The sequence below is a fragment of the Atractosteus spatula genome, chromosome 13 (assembly GCF_055471065.1).
Source record: "Atractosteus spatula isolate fAtrSpa1 chromosome 13, fAtrSpa1.hap1, whole genome shotgun sequence".
Classification (NCBI taxonomy): Eukaryota; Metazoa; Chordata; class Actinopteri; order Semionotiformes; family Lepisosteidae; genus Atractosteus; species Atractosteus spatula.
In genome coordinates this window covers 27,982,305-27,998,271 of record NC_142718.1, presented here as the reverse complement: position 1 = coordinate 27,998,271, position 15,967 = coordinate 27,982,305, and the positions used below count along the sequence as shown (strand labels likewise).

The window sequence follows — 15,967 nt, the reverse complement described above, 5'->3', positions numbered from 1 at the left end:
AGTCAACAACGGTAATATGGCACTACACATACTTAAAACTCCATCTCTTTTGTGATGTAAACTGGAGGTTGTACACATTACTGTGTATTTGGTAGTTTCATTGAGGTTTGAAATGCACTTATTGCCAATCATTTTCCAACTGCAAAATGTAAAAGTAACCTTGCAGTTCCTTTTAACAAAGCATTAACTTCATTAATAGTAAGAGACTGTAAAGCAGGTGGCATTGTGGCACAATGGTTAGCGTTGCTGTCGTACTGGGTCCTGGGTTCAGTTCCAGACTTGGAATGCCATCTGCGTTGAGTTTGTACTGTATGTTTCCCCCATGTTCGAGTGGAAAAATGAGTGTGTGTGTGTTTGTATGTGTTATAGACTGGTATCCCATCCAAGTTGTACCCTGCCTTGTGCCCAGTGCTTGCCAAGATAGGCTCTGGCTCCCCAGTGATCCAAATTTGAAGTAACAGTTAGAAAATGGATGGATTTTACCATTAATCTTACCATTAATAAGACATTGTCGTTGAGGAGAACTTGTTTGTTGCATTGTACTCCTGCTAATGTTATTTACTGTGTCTTCGATGTCCAGGAACCTCCTTAAATATGAGAAACCAAAAAGCATTTTGTTTTTCTCAGCAGAACCATTGCACACGTGTTCTGTACTGTATATTAATTATTTTGTTAAACGTTTTGCAAAGACAGTAATGCCTTGCTGATTGCACGTTTATTAAATACGTTCCCACATAAATGCAGATTACGCTTTAAGTCTTTTAAACGCCAGATCAACTCAGTAATAATTAACAGTCAGATATGTTAACTACGGAGGCTGGGACATGACATCATAGTTATTTAGCATTGTGAATGTGCAATCCTGCAAATCTCTCAAACATGAAGAAGATGAAAATGCATTCACCCCTGCTTTAACTATAATATGATCTAAAACATCAGTGAGGCATACGCAACACAGCATCAACGCAGATGACACCTGACCGCATACAGTTCAACCCATTACGAATAAAAATAATAAACACACCACTGGTCGATTGTGCTTTATTTGAACAAACCTTTTTTTTTCTGAGTAGTAGAAATACAGTACAAGGCATTTTCATGTGTCTTCACAGAAAGTATGTCCTGAAATACTTGTTCTCAAGAAGCTGACTGCATCCTTTTCAAGGACATTTCTTTTTTGACAACAGACATTGCATTGGATAATCTAACTGGCTGATGCATTTTTAAAGCTTTTACTGGCAGAAAGCAATTATAAAAAAAACTGATAATATCTAAGGTGATGTGATGTTTGTCATCTTCTGGGCTATACTATTTACACTGTACAGTCGGCATATGGCAAATAATTAACTCCAGGAGCACTTACCTAAAAGGATTACACTTAAGGAGCAGAGGCCAATATAAAACGTGTGTATCATAGTTGGTTTTATTTGCTGTTTTGTAGAGTTAAATACTACGGTATCTGTGCGTGCTTCCCATGTTCACCAGTTCCTTGTTTGCATTCTTCCATGTCTGTCTTTCTTTGTAACTCCAACCCTGAGCACGACTGCCCCCAGATTGCCACAGTTTATGATGCACTCGCTTTTCATCTCTGTTGACTGTTTGCATGTTGTCTGTTTTCTTCTTTCAGTTTTTTCATGCACAAAACAACGCACTGAGGAGGTCCTGTGCACTCCCCTGCCAAATCCAGTATGTTCCCTGCACTCTTTCCATGCTTCTATTCTGCATTTCACACCTCTGCTCTCAGTCCTCATGCCCAGCTTACTCTTTTACTGCTCCTCTCTACTTAAGAACAATTGCATACTGTAGCTCTGTGAGAGGATGGGCTGTTATTCACGTATGGTGTAGTCTGAATAATGTTGGTACTGCTAATTTTTGACCAAGACTGTTTCTGAAACAGAAAAATATGCAAAGAGATTAAGACATCAGATCACCTGAATTGAGTTGGTATTTAACCGTGTCTTGTATTACAGTACAGCTGGCTGTTTTGAATATTTCCTAAATATTGGCTCTAGTGAATATGATTTTTTTAATCAGCCAGTCGTCCCCCTACTCCACCTTTAGCATTGTGCATGTTAAATATAATTATACAGACAAGAATGATGAGCATGCTGCAAATTCACTCTTGGTCAAGGCCATAATGAGTCCTATTTTGATCACTGCAGAGTTTTTAGGAAAATCTTAATCGTGAAATGAACCTGCAGTCCAAAAACACCCATCCCCTATGTTTCCAGTAATCAAAATAAGAGACAGTTGTCATTTTCCGCACCAGTGGAATACACAAATAGTCGAAAGGGGCTTTATTTGATTGTTTGCATATGGCACTGCATGCTGTTGTGTCACGCTTTATTCTACCTCCAAGAATGGGGTCTGGGGTTCAGTTCTAAAGTGCTTGTGCTCCCAGTGGGTCTTCTCTGAGTGCTCTGGTCCCTTCTCACTTTCCAGAGACAAGTCTCTAGTTTGTCCCACAGTGTCCAGTGTGTAGTGTTGCCTTGGTGCCTATCGGTTCAAGGACAGGCTGTGGGTTGCCATGACCCTTACTAGGAATAAGGTGTTTTTAATCAAAATAAAGCATTATTTAACTTGGAAGCAGGTTTTGTACCCTGTAGTCCTGACATTACAGGTTTGCCCAGCTATCAGCAACAATAATTGACCATTAGAAACTTAAAGGGTAAAAATTTTTTACTTTTCATACAATAACATCCTTGCAATGGGATTACCACTTGGTAGCCTGATCACATGAGATCTGCTGCTGCAAGTGGTGGTGGTGGTCTCATAGGTGGCACTTTCCCATCTGGACCAACATTTCTGGATTCATGTCACAGTACCTAAGTAACTAGGGATACCGTGCTTTGAAATGTGCCATCCTTCAGATAAGACATAAGACATAAGACGACTTTGATATGAAAGGCTCCATGACACATTTTCAAAGACTAGGGGTGTTATTCTTGTTTTCCTGACTAAATTACATTCTTTTACAATCTCGTCTTCCTACAGTTTCCCCTTAATTCAATTGGTGAAGCCATTTCTCACTTCTCTAACTACACTGCTTTGTAGTGTGACTGCTACTATTTCACAGAAGAAGTATGTGAGTAGGAGAAATTTAAGTCTCCAGACTGTGGTGTAGTGGATTATATGGCCATGTATAAATCTCACTGAGGTTTGGCAAAATTCAGGTTTTATTAGATCTGGGAGAAAGTGCAAGAAAAAACTACATATTCAGGCAGAGTACACAAAATACATTGTATCCTTTACACTAAAGAGATTTACAGGACATGAGGTGCTCAGTTGATATGTACACCACTGCATCTTTTTAGTGCATTCTAACACTCCACATACTTAAACTGTGTATCCCAAAGCTTCATGTTTAAGATATGTGCATATCCTTTTGATTTTAAGTGAATATGTATTAGAAAAATTCTTAAAATAAACATTACTGTACTTCATGAGTACACCATAAACACTTGGCATGCTTGGAGATGGATTCTGACGGTGTGTGTATATTACTGTATATTCATTAAACCATGTGATTCTAATTTGGCATGATAAACAACAAAAACTAATTTATTAAAGTATCAAACTGCATCATTAAAAACAAAGGTGCTACACCTTTAATTAAAGCATGGATAAGTCAATTATATTTGAAGTTTTCTCCTTCCAATTAGGAAAGGTTCATTCAATTTTTTTAGGAAAGAGCAAACACTTCAAGTTACCAGGTTGACCAAGAAAGCCCCATTTTTCCATAATGAAATAAGTTTGTCTCAGTGAGAAGAGCATTAATTAAAGGAAGGAATCAAATGTGGGAGCTGTGTCTGGAATTAAGTTGTTCCAGCTGTAGATGGTGCCTTTGGCAGAGAGCTATGGATTGGATTTTCTTCATACATTTTTAGATGCATAATACCCACATAGGACAGAAGTGATACAGTTGTGTATATGAAATGGATTAATGCCAAAGTTAAATCGTTAAGTACAACATTTCTTCTCCAAACTGCAAAACAGAATTCTTAAACATTTTATGCCTCGTGCATAACACTTCATCCCTGAAGAAATAACTCAGAAACCTAAAAGCAAATACAACTGGTATGTTGGCACACCAGATGTCAATTTCTGGATGCAAGCCCTGTCAAACATTATTTGAGTGCTTTCTTCAGAAGAGTGGAATGCTAGAAAATGAAGCACTCTGCTTGGGTTTTGTACCAGAGAAGTAAATTGCTGGTGTACAGTATGTGTACCTCCTGTGTAATGTTATGTATTTTTACATTCATATGTTTGATTTTGCAATGAAACATGCAACAGTGTAAGACTTGTGCACAAATTAAGTAGTGATTTGATGTAAATGATGAATACCTTCTTTCAGCATCCTTCTTTTTTAAAAAAGCATGATATAATACAGCTCGTCTAGATGGAGGGTTTCATATATACAGGCTTTGTTAGAACTTCACACTTTTGGAAGCTGTAAAGTACCTAAAATAAGTGAAGAATATCTTATGCATATGCATTCAAAACTCTGTATACCGTTTGAAATGCACAGAACCATATGTTTTTAAGGGTAAACGTGCATTCATAAAACCACTATCTGCTCTGACAAGATCCCCAGGATGAATGTGTGCCGCTAAAGAAGGAAAAAACAGTGTTTTGTTACATTTTGGAGCTGGTTTTCATGAGTCCACACAGGCCATTTGCAAGGCAGAGACCGTAATCTTTTAGATATTATGGGTAAAAATACGTTGAAAAATATTTAAAAGCATCTCACATGTTACAAGTTGGCTGCCCAGTAGTTAAGCATTATTTTATACATACTTTGTTTTTTTTCTTTCTGCTCCAGGATTTCCTCATTATGTTTCTTCACCACCTTGCAACACTCTCCCTGATAACCTTTTCGTATGTCAACAACATGGTGCGAGTGGGGACGCTGGTTATGTGCCTTCACGATGCTGCGGATGTCCTGCTTGAGGTACTGGAACCTACAAAAGTGCTGCCTTAGAAATGTGTAGTGTAGCCCTCAAAATCAGTCTGATGTTGGGAAGAATATTTTAGGTTTATAACAGCATTAAGTTTATTGACAAGACACACGGTACAGATGGAGGTACTGTAGGTAATCACCACAGAGAATTTAGTACTATAGCTCTGCAACAAACTGACTCATTGAAACAAATGTATTTGTTTCTGATTGATGTTTAAAAGCATGCAATATTTGTATATGTATCTGTTGCATGGCAATGCGTGTGTTCTTATTAGATGTTCATATTGAGCATATACAGACTGTATGTTTCTGTCCTTGTGGAATTTGACATCTTACTGTATCACTGCAAGTTCTGTTAATTTTACCTAAATTTTGTGTAATATGTATTGCTATTCCAGGAACAGGTAGAGGTTAGTTCCGTGCTGTAAAGTAAAAAGTACTTTTTACTTTTCAGAGAGGAATTCCTCTACTTGTTCCTTTGCATGTCATAAGATGCCCCCTATTCTAACCTCTATTACTATTCTGGCAACACACGAGTGTTAGTACAGACTGTGGTAGTGATACCTATGACCTGGTACAATGATAATATTTGAATTTAAATGTATTAGCTTTAGAACCTTACCAAAGCTGCAGAAGACGTAGAAATTAAAAATTGACAGAAGAGCTGAGATGAAAAGCAGCCCAGTGGGTATTTAAAATAATTAAGGCTGTGAGAATTGATTTTGAAATTTAAACTAGCCAAAGTCACTTTGTCTCTGAAAGCCTTCAATGAAAACGATCAAGCCTAATGATTTATCACTATATAAAAGAAACTTATAAGAGGCTGTTTAAATAGTCATACTATGAGTATGACTAAGCTTATTGGGATAATTTGTACAATGATGATAAGATGTAATTTGTTGCTAATTTGTTAGGATAAATACAAAATGTTGAATAAAAATTGTATTAAAAATATTTGCATTCAGTATGTCCCATTAAGACTGAAGTTTTCATATTTCAGTGTAATAAAGTTACTGAGGCTAAAATATTAAAGCCAGAAATCTAAAGACTAACTACTACTTGTAATTTAAAATATATTTTAAAATAATGCATCCCCAATGTTTTCCTTTGCTTTCTTCTATCTTATATATTGTACTTATTGTACAGGTAGGGTAATACCTTATTAATATTTAGTTGATTAACAGAGTTGTGATTATTAATGTTTAACTTTTTATTAAAACATTTCATTTGGTTCTTTTTTGGAATCACAACCGAAAAGTTTGCAAGTTAATTTTTCAGGACATTTCTAAATCCTCTCCATATTTGTATTTGCAGGCTGCTAAAATGGCCAATTATGCTAAGTGTCAAAGACTCTGTGACCTCATATTTGTCATGTTTGCACTGGTCTTCATAAGTACCAGGCTTGGCATTTATCCTGTTTGGTAAGTATGCATTCTTCTCTTATTTTTTTTTTAATTGATTGTTCCCTTTTATTTGGCATAAGTGACTTCCCAAAAGGTTAAAAAAACACAATATCTGCATTCGACTGGCTACATTCCTAAGAAAAACCTAGTCCTTATGCTGTGTTGTCTACTTTTCAGGATATCCACAAATGTGAATTTCTTTGAGTTTTATGCAACACAGTGGCAGGAATAGCCTGTATCAATCATGTTGGTTATGTCAGTGCAATCTACATCTGTTGCTGGATTTTGAATAATTTCAGTCATTAACCCTGATTTTCATACTCTCAGAGCAGTTGAACCAGTTTTGCTGTACTAGTATTGTTGCACTGTATGAGAAAGTACAAGCCAGTCTTCAGCTTCTGATGTTGACTCAATTTTGTGCTGGTTTAAAAGTTAGTTACCTTCATAATGTTATTAATAGTATAAAAAGGGTAAGGAAAAATGCCCAAACCATAACAAATATAAAAATATTTTAAATAACAAGACTCAGAGTCATACTTATTCAGAACTAAGCCATTTAATTTGTGCTTGTGGCCTATGATTTATTCTGAAAATCTAAATAATCTATTATATTATAATTATAATTAATTATTATAATCTAATGATTTAATCTGCATACACCCTAAACGATCTTCCTCTATGTGCATGTAAGGCATATTGTATTGTTAATTCATAGTGGGATATGCGTTTTGTCCAGTTTACATATAGGGGACTGAAGTAAAATAATAGCATTATAAAATAAGAAAAACTGAAAACATTAGTTGCATGTTGCATTATGACAAATGACACAATGAAAATCCAACAGTCATATGTGTGAATAGTAAAATTTTATTAGACTTACAAATGAATCAATAGGTCAAAGATATGTTTAAATACCCATCCAAAAATTCACTTGATATGAATTAACACAAGAAGAGTAAAAGAGATGTTCTTTCCCCCATCTGAGCACTGAGCATCGCCTGACTGCTAATGTCAGGATCACAACTGGCTGGCTGTGAGAGTTGTTGTCCCAAAGAATAAGATCTGTAAACCAGTCCAGAGGAAGAAGGAAACAGCCAGGTCAGGTCACCATATCTTCCCAGGAGTGGCAGAGGGACTGATCAGTCCACAGAATCGTTTTCAGATCAGATTGTTGTGGTTTTGCAGCACAAGACATCCCGGAAGTAGGAAGAAATAACCTGCTAATCAGCAAACTGACTGAAGCTCTTTGTATAAAACTTATCTGTATACTTAGAGGCCATTGAGGACTTACCAGATGACAGCTTAGAGATAAAATCTTTGCCTGTGGCAGTCCAGAGAACACTTGCAGCAGTCACAGATGATGTAATGGATTGTTTTATTCACCAGTGAATGTCATTTTGCCCTTGGTAGATACAGTATGACGGAAGCAAACCAGTGGGACAGTGGAAGTGTGGTGATGGGGGGGAATTGTATACTTCAATACAAGAAGCCTTTGGTACATATAGAAGGCAACTTTTACTGCAGTTTGGTTTTAGCTTTATTTGAGTCCTTGAGGTTTTCTGTTCCTGGAAGCCTATCTAAAAGTGTCAATTTTCCAACAGACCACACAATGACCACGACAGGAGACCACTGTGATTAGCTAACCTTAGTCATCTGGTTGCAAATGTACAGAAAGACACGACAGAACCATCTGTTACACTCCATACTAACTTTGTAATGTTTTCATTGATCAACATACCCATGTCATGGTCATACCAGATTCATGTTTTGTCATTTTAAGTTTGTCCGATTTCATACCAAACTTTTACATGATTTGTGATGATCATAATTGTTTAGTATGCATTTTGTTTACAGTTTCTGTGATTTTGTTTCAGACTTGCACCTGTGTGCTGCAAAAGCTCAGTGAAAATCAGTAGATAATTTTTCCCAGATTTAAAATCCCTTTACATTTAAAACCGAGAATGTGTTGTGTTGAGAATTTTCGAAACATGCTTAGTATCCACTAAATGAGCAATCCCCTTCTCTTTTTAAGGTGTTTTCTGCAAGCAGGCTGACATAATGAGTCATACAAATGAGCCAGTTATGAAACTGTTTCTTTGTATTAAAACACTGTTTCACTTGTTTGCTTTGCAGTGTACTTCAGTATATACTGTAGTACACCCTATGGTGGTTCTTTTTTAATTGAGAAAGTGTCTGTTTGCATAGGAAGAAATTCTAAAATGATCATTATTATACAGTACATCTGTAATATCAGGAATCTCAGCTCTGCAGCTGGCTTCACCTTTTGTATGCTCTAAATATGATTTATGTTTTTTCCTAATTTATTGTACATATCAATAAATAATAAGCGTAAAGCGCTTTGAGTGGAGTGTCCAGAAAAGCGCTATATAAGTGTAAGCAATTATTATTATTTGTGTCAGTTTAAATTTAAAAAAAATAAAAGAAGGCTTGGTTTTAAATTAAAAAAATAATAATCCTGTTTTCTCTTGCCATAAAAATAAGAACTGTCAAATTAAAATGATCCATGTGGAGAAGTATGGTAAAAAGTATTAGGTTAGAAGTTGAACTGAACCTAGATAAAATGGGGCATGTGATGTTATTTCTGCTTGTATGCTTGTGTTTACTGACATGGCCAGTTGCTCTAAAAAATTGGATGACCTACCTCTAACCCCACCACTACCAACTACCAAAATAAGATTCTGCTTTCTGTGCATCATGGTGCTGCTCCTTTAAAGTGGGTTTGATTGATTTAATGACATCCAGGTGAGTCTCTCTCCCAGCATCTCCCAGAGACAAAGAGAGTCTGGTTTCCTGAGCTACAGTCCAGCCCTCACTACACATCTGCATGTGTAGTGTGCGCTGTCTGACATGTGAGAGCATGATCTCTCTGCTGTGCACAGTGTTTCATGAGATGTATGGAGTGACTTGCATTGCTGTAAGTCCTTGTGGATTATATATGGATTGTGAGCAAGATATGCAAGCAAATCATGCAATGAGAAGCCTTTTTAGCCATTGGTATTGCAGCCACATCACTAATAGGGAATATGATCAACCTAATGGTAAGAAAGGATTATAACAGGGAAATGTGTGATAATATGACCTTTTAATTTAGTTTTTCCTTCACCGTAGTTTGTGAGCAAGAAGAAATTTATAGTGCTCACTCAGAACCAGCAGATTTATTGAGTTTATAGAAGAACAGTGTTTACTGGACGTTTGGTTTAGATAAACTGGTTTGAGCCTATTAAAGAAAGGAGAGAGGCATGCTTGATGATGGTCCTGAAGGACTATGGAGGGTCGATAGCTATTAGCCAGATGAAGCAGGTCCTGATGAGAGGAGCTTAATATACTGTTCGTGGTATCAATAGTAACACTTGCGTCAGATTTGGTTCACTTCCTGAATCTTCAGTGCTTCATTTTAATAATTGAAAAACCCCATTGATCAGAGATTCATTCAAGTGTCAGAGAGTACTACTGTTACAAGTGCCCCAATACTTGTTAACTTGAAGCGCATCTCATTGTAAGTAATAGACGGGTCACGCACTGGAATCGCCGGCCTACTGAGCCACACTTTAAAAATAGAACATGATGTGGAGATGAGAGAACTTTGGGGAGTTCAGTCAGTGAATGTTTCTCCTTTTTACAGTCTAATGCAAGGTGCAACGCTTCTTGTGTACTGCCTGAATAATGCATGATGCTACCTCACATCGAAGCTAAGAGAGAATAAACAATATATCTCAGTAAAGCTGTTCCCCTGTGCTGGTGTGTTCGTATTGTTACCCTTTTTTAGTTACATTTAAAGCAAAAATTTGTTCTGTCTTCACATTAATATGATATTTGTTAGATAGGAATTGAAATTATATCAGTGTCCAGCCTCGACTGATGTGCTATAAATTTCGCTTTGGTCCTATCAGACATGATTGAAGGTTTAAAAAACAATGGTGTGCTCAGTAATTTGCAGTAAGTGGACACTTCCTGTGCTGTTTTAGACTTCTCCCGATAATTAAACTGTGCTTACAGCATTTAGTGGGTTTTTTTCATATTTAGAAAACAGTCTTAATTGTTAATTATGCCTATTCAGATGTTGACATGGAAGGAATAAGAGACTTGTATTAAACCCTGAATGCAGCAATACAATTGTAGGTCACGCCCCCTGTGATTTTCATTCTTACATGTTAACAAATTTGCACATCCAGCGTCTGGCTTTGCTTTTATCACTTGACTTGCAAAACAATGAGTAAGGAGTCAATCATAAAAACGAACTGGTTGTGGCCACTTAAGATGTCATTACTCAGTAACAGATTCCATCTAACCTAAGGAGCTTTGGAATTCTTATAGTCGGTGTAATTACAGCTTGGCTTCATTGATCTAAACATGATTTAAAAATCACAGATAAAGTGTTCATAATATTGAGTGATTACAGAGAGATGTATTTTGTGCTTTTATCAAATGCCGTAAAATATCCTGTCTGCTGTCACCATAAAATGCTCAGTGCAGTAATTGATGCTGACTGTATAATTGGAAATTCACTTTCTGGCCTCTTAACACTCACATTGCTCAGTTATCCATCACAGTTGCTGGATGTAGTGTGTCAATGCTTGACTCATACAGTCCTTCTGAATTCTTACACTGACATTCATAAATTAGAAGGAGTACAGCTATTCATCTCTTTCATTTTCTATTTCTTATTGTCTGCAACTAAATTTTGAAAACCATATCCTCCTTTAATCTGAGTACACTGCACAGAAATGTAATAATGGAAGAAAAAAATTGAATAATAGTGGAACACTAAAGCACCAAGACTTTAAATAAAGGTTAGGATGGTACAGTATATGACCAAACGGTATATTGAGTTCTCATTCTATTCGATAATAAGCAACATTTATTAATGTACCATGACAAAGAGTAAAAATAAATGCCACCTCAAATAGGTCTGAGTTCCCAAGATAGTCTTTGAAGTGGGGAAGGCGAGATGACTGAGGTTTGAGGAACTTAATTTTACAATTTCTTTATACTTCTAGATACCTTCAGGTTTAAGTCTAAGTCAACATTAACTAGGATCAACGTAATTTACATCAATCCATTTTATTACTGCTTTATCCAATATGGGGTCATGGTCGAGTAGGAACTTATCCTTGCACAAGGTAGGATACAGCCGGGACGGGTGGCCAGTCCATCGTAGGGCAAACACAGACTAAAGACAATGGGAGGAAACCGTGGAACGCAGAGAAAACTCACACAAACCCACAGAGAACATACAAAACATAGAACAAATAATGCTGCATTGTATAAGCACCTTAGAAATAAATTGCCTTAAAAATATCAGTTTACTGTAATACCTACAGTAAGAATGCACCAAGCAGTCCAAAGTTACTAGTATCTGAAGTGCACCAGATCAGCCAGTGTGATGTCTGTTTTTGACTGTCTACATTATTCTCAAGACAGTGCATTTCAGTCTCTGTTTTCTACTGCTGTTCTTGCAACACTTTATACCCTAATTCTGCTACAGTTATGTTCAGCTCTGCATTACTGCTGGGTTTATCCTAAAAAAGGCATGATCCTGGCTTTATAGATCAGTGTTATATCAGCCACAGATGTTTTATGTGAGCATCACCATATTAAGAAAAAATGATTTCAATATTAAACATTAATGTAATGTTAAATTTATGTCTATAGTCATAGATTTTGGTGAGTGTGCGGTATTTTGGATTTTTTTGATGGTGATCAGCAGTTTTGGGTGGCATGGAGGCTTGGCAGTTAGCACAGCTGCCTCCCAGGTCTTGGTCTCGGGTTCAGTACTGGACTGGAGCACCTTCTGTGTGAAATTCACACATTCTCTCCGTGTCCATGCAGGTTTTCTCCAGATGATCTGTTTTTTATTTTTCCTTCTCAAATGCATGCTTAATTGGTGTCTCTTAATTTCCCCTGTGTGCCTTATGAGGAGCTGGATTTCCGTCCAAGGTGTGTATTTTCAAAGATAAGAACCATGTTGCCATGACCCTCCAATGAAAATAAGAGGCTTTCCGGGGATGGCTAAGCAGATGGATTATTAGTACTTTTCTCTAACAGAAGAATAAAAATTCAGGAATGTTTTTGGTGTGAAACTTGCAATATATTTCCAAATATATGTGCATTAAGTTTAATTAACATAAAAACCAATAAGGACTATTTATACCAATTTATTATGGCTAGAGGCATTGTACAAAGTAAGCAGACTGCCTTGCTCCCATGGGTTGTAATTATTCTTTGCTGTTTATAGTGTTTGATTTAATGCCAGTAGCCACTCAGCCCTTGACACATTCTTTATGTGCACTGGATCATGGATTGAGGGCAGTAGCACTCCAAACTGGAGACATTGAGGTGCTCACAGCCCTGTTTTCTTTACTTCACAATAGCGTTAGCTTATACTGTTAATAATTAATTATACTGATAGCTTAGGGTCAGTCAGATACAGTAAGTGGCTGGTTATGTCCTTCAGTCTGCTGTGAGACTTGCTTATGTTCTTTCACAGTCTTTAAAACAAAACAGAAGGTTTTACATGCAGGTAACAAGAATGTACATTTTCAATATTGGAATGTTTTGTGTGGAACTAGAGGAGCCAAGTATAAAACTATATCGAGGAATATATGCTGATGTTACTTTCGTTATGTCGACCACATGTAGAGGGTCTTACAAATAACAACAGGAGGCTTGGATATGTAGTGAAAATTCTAGTATTTAAATCAGCAGAAGTAATGCCAGAAGATCAGCATGCTTTAGAACATATGTTCTTAACAGGCAGTATAAAAACTTCACTAAATTCTGGTCTGAAAGTAAGGTCTTTTTATTTACATTTACATTTATAAGGTATTTTTGATAACATGGAGACAGTAATCTTTTAAAGGTTTTCAAAATACTTAATGATATAATAAATAAAAATAAATCAGAAATTATTTAAGTAAGCTCCCCACCAGTGAATAGCTGTATGTTTAGGGGTCAGCCATTTATACGCTGCCCCTGGAGCAGTTGATGTTAAGAGCCTTGCTCAGGGGCCGAACAGACTAGGATTCCTCTGCCGGCCACGGGATATGAACCAGCAACCCTCCAGCCACAGGAGCAGATCCTTAGCCACAGAGACGCCGCTCTGCCCGGCTTTGTAACGAAAACAGCCATTTGTCACCTTTTCTGAGGAGTGACTGAGAAGAGAATCACCCAGACCCAAGTCTTTGGGTTAAATGGTACAACATGCATTTCTAACTTTGTTTTTCAGATTTGTCAAAATCTGGTTTACATGGTAATTTGTTTCCTTTCTTGAAAAAGAAATTCCAAAGGAATTTCCAATGTTTTGTTTTAGATTAACAAATGGCTGTTTTCATTACAGAAAACCCTTTTTTGCTCATGCTAATTTTTAACAATTTAACCTTTCATTTTTCTATTTTTATCTTATACCACACTATTCAATGTGGTAAAAGTACTTCAAAGGTACATAAATTGCAGAACACTTTTCATGTATAAAGTTGTCATGTTATCCACATGGCTATGGTAATTTCCTACTGTTATGTGAGGATCAGAAGAAAACTGTTAACAAATACACAAAATTATTATCAGGGGGCAAGATTTCTTCACAGCATAGACATGAACAGACATGACATAAGTAAATGTATTATGCCGTTTAAAATTTGTCAACGGGGGTCAACCATGAAAGTTACTGGCTAGTCACGTTTGAAGCTAAGAGACCGTTTGAAGCATACATTAGTGTAGAGAGGACATGTGCCTGTTTCCTGGTCTCTGCACAACATCAATTCGGTTCATCTCACAAATGTTCAACACAGCAGATACAAGAAACAGTCAATCTTCCAATTACTGATGACAAGGAATTGGTTTACCTGATAAATACTGTAGGGCATGTTTATTCCTTTTTGAGATTTTTTTTCACTTAATTGACATTCAGTAAAATCGCCTCATCACCTGTGCCCAATCAACTCTCTTACTAATGAAGTGATTCAAAGTTTATTCAACAGGGTCACTCGCATCTGTCATGGTCAATCATGAATGAACAATTAAGCAAAATAACATTTAATCAATATCCAAAATTAGCATACTATTATTACTTTACAAAATGCATATGTAGAGATGTTAAGTTTCTTTTGATACTCAGTATGTTTCTCAGTATGATTAATACCACTTTCCTTTTAATCCTCAGTAAAAATCCAATTGCAAATTGCATATTTTGTGAATGAATGTGAGAAAACAAACACATGTATAATTTCTATAGTGACTGTAACAGGAGAGCATTAATTTGAATGAAATGAAATATGCTTGCAGTACTATGTCAGGGAAGGGGTACTCAGTAAAAGTACTGAGTCTGCGTATTGAGAAATTTGATGTGTATTCCGTTAATATTTTTTTTATTTTCAGGATTTTAAACACAACGCTGTTTGAAAGCTGGGAGATTGTGGGTCCTTATCCTTCATGGTGGGTCTTCAACTTCCTTCTCATTCTCCTGCAAGTCCTGCATTCCTTCTGGTCCTATCTCATCATAAAAATAGCTTGCAAAGCCATTTCTAAAGGAAAGGTAAGAATTGTCACAGAATCACAGAATTGTCATCAGTCTAACTCCTCTACGTTAGCCTTTGAAGTTAATCAGACCATAATATATAATATGCATAGGTTATAAAATGGAGAAATCTACAATATTAGGCTAACAGATATAGACTTTACTGCTTTCATGTCTTTATTGTATAAGAAACCTCTTTTCCACTAAGTAGGTTTAAAAAATGTTCAAACTCCTTACGTTTTATCCCAAGATTTTAATTGACAAAGACAATTTTTGTTTCCCTTAATAGATTAATGAGAAATAAAGGGATCAATAGTACTTTACTGTCTGCATCTGTATTGTACTTCAAGTGAAAATATAAGCTTATTATTGCTTGTTCAACATCTTAGAATGTTATGCACTATAATTCCAAGTAGCTAATATTAATAATTAGTGGGCAAAATTTGAAAGAACTGATCAAGCAGTTTTATGGTAAAAGTACTTCTAAGGTATTAGTAATTGCTAAGACTGTTCTGTGGTTTGATTCTGGAGTCAAATGCGTTAGAGATTATTTATTTTATTAATGGCACTCATTAGTTACAGAACAGCATGTTAACTCATGTGCAGCAGGCAGCAGAAAGCTTCAATAATGCAGACTCTTGAAGACCCCAAAACAAGGCAAGCCTCCAAAACACAAAGATGACCAGTAGGGGGCAGTGATGTGCTTTAAGGGGTTTGTCACCATGTTGAAAATGCTTCAGCTTCTAATGGCTTTTTCTTGTGTGACTTATTTCTCTCCATTCTGCTAACCTTGAAGGTGGGGAAATGGAATCCCTTACATGTAAGTTGGACACAGAGTCCTGCATGAAGAGTAGGCCTTGTATGGAGTAGGCCACTCAGAGCTTCACAGATATCCAGGCCTTTCCAAAACACCATCATTAACATTTCCATCTACTACCTACTGTATGTTCATGAAGGTTTAAGGAGTATAGACAGGCCACCTCATTTGCATGCCTTTGAGCCCGTGTGTGAAAGTCAATATTTACTGTATACGCTGAACAGAAGGTTTGTTTTTGTCATTCGTGTCATTAC

General features: G+C 36.5%; 1 protein-coding gene across 1 annotated transcript in view; it reads left to right on the top strand.

Annotated features, from left to right (window-relative positions):
- The window catches only part of cers6 (ceramide synthase 6), a 56,417-nt gene that overhangs the window by 37,693 nt on the left and 2,757 nt on the right, over positions 1–15,967 (top strand). The window contains exons 7-9 of the mRNA XM_088931305.1: positions 4,823–4,951; positions 6,275–6,381; positions 14,758–14,914. Coding sequence (XP_088787431.1) covers positions 4,823–4,951; positions 6,275–6,381; positions 14,758–14,914 — 393 coding nt within the window. The remainder of the gene's footprint in view (positions 1–4,822; positions 4,952–6,274; positions 6,382–14,757; positions 14,915–15,967) is intronic.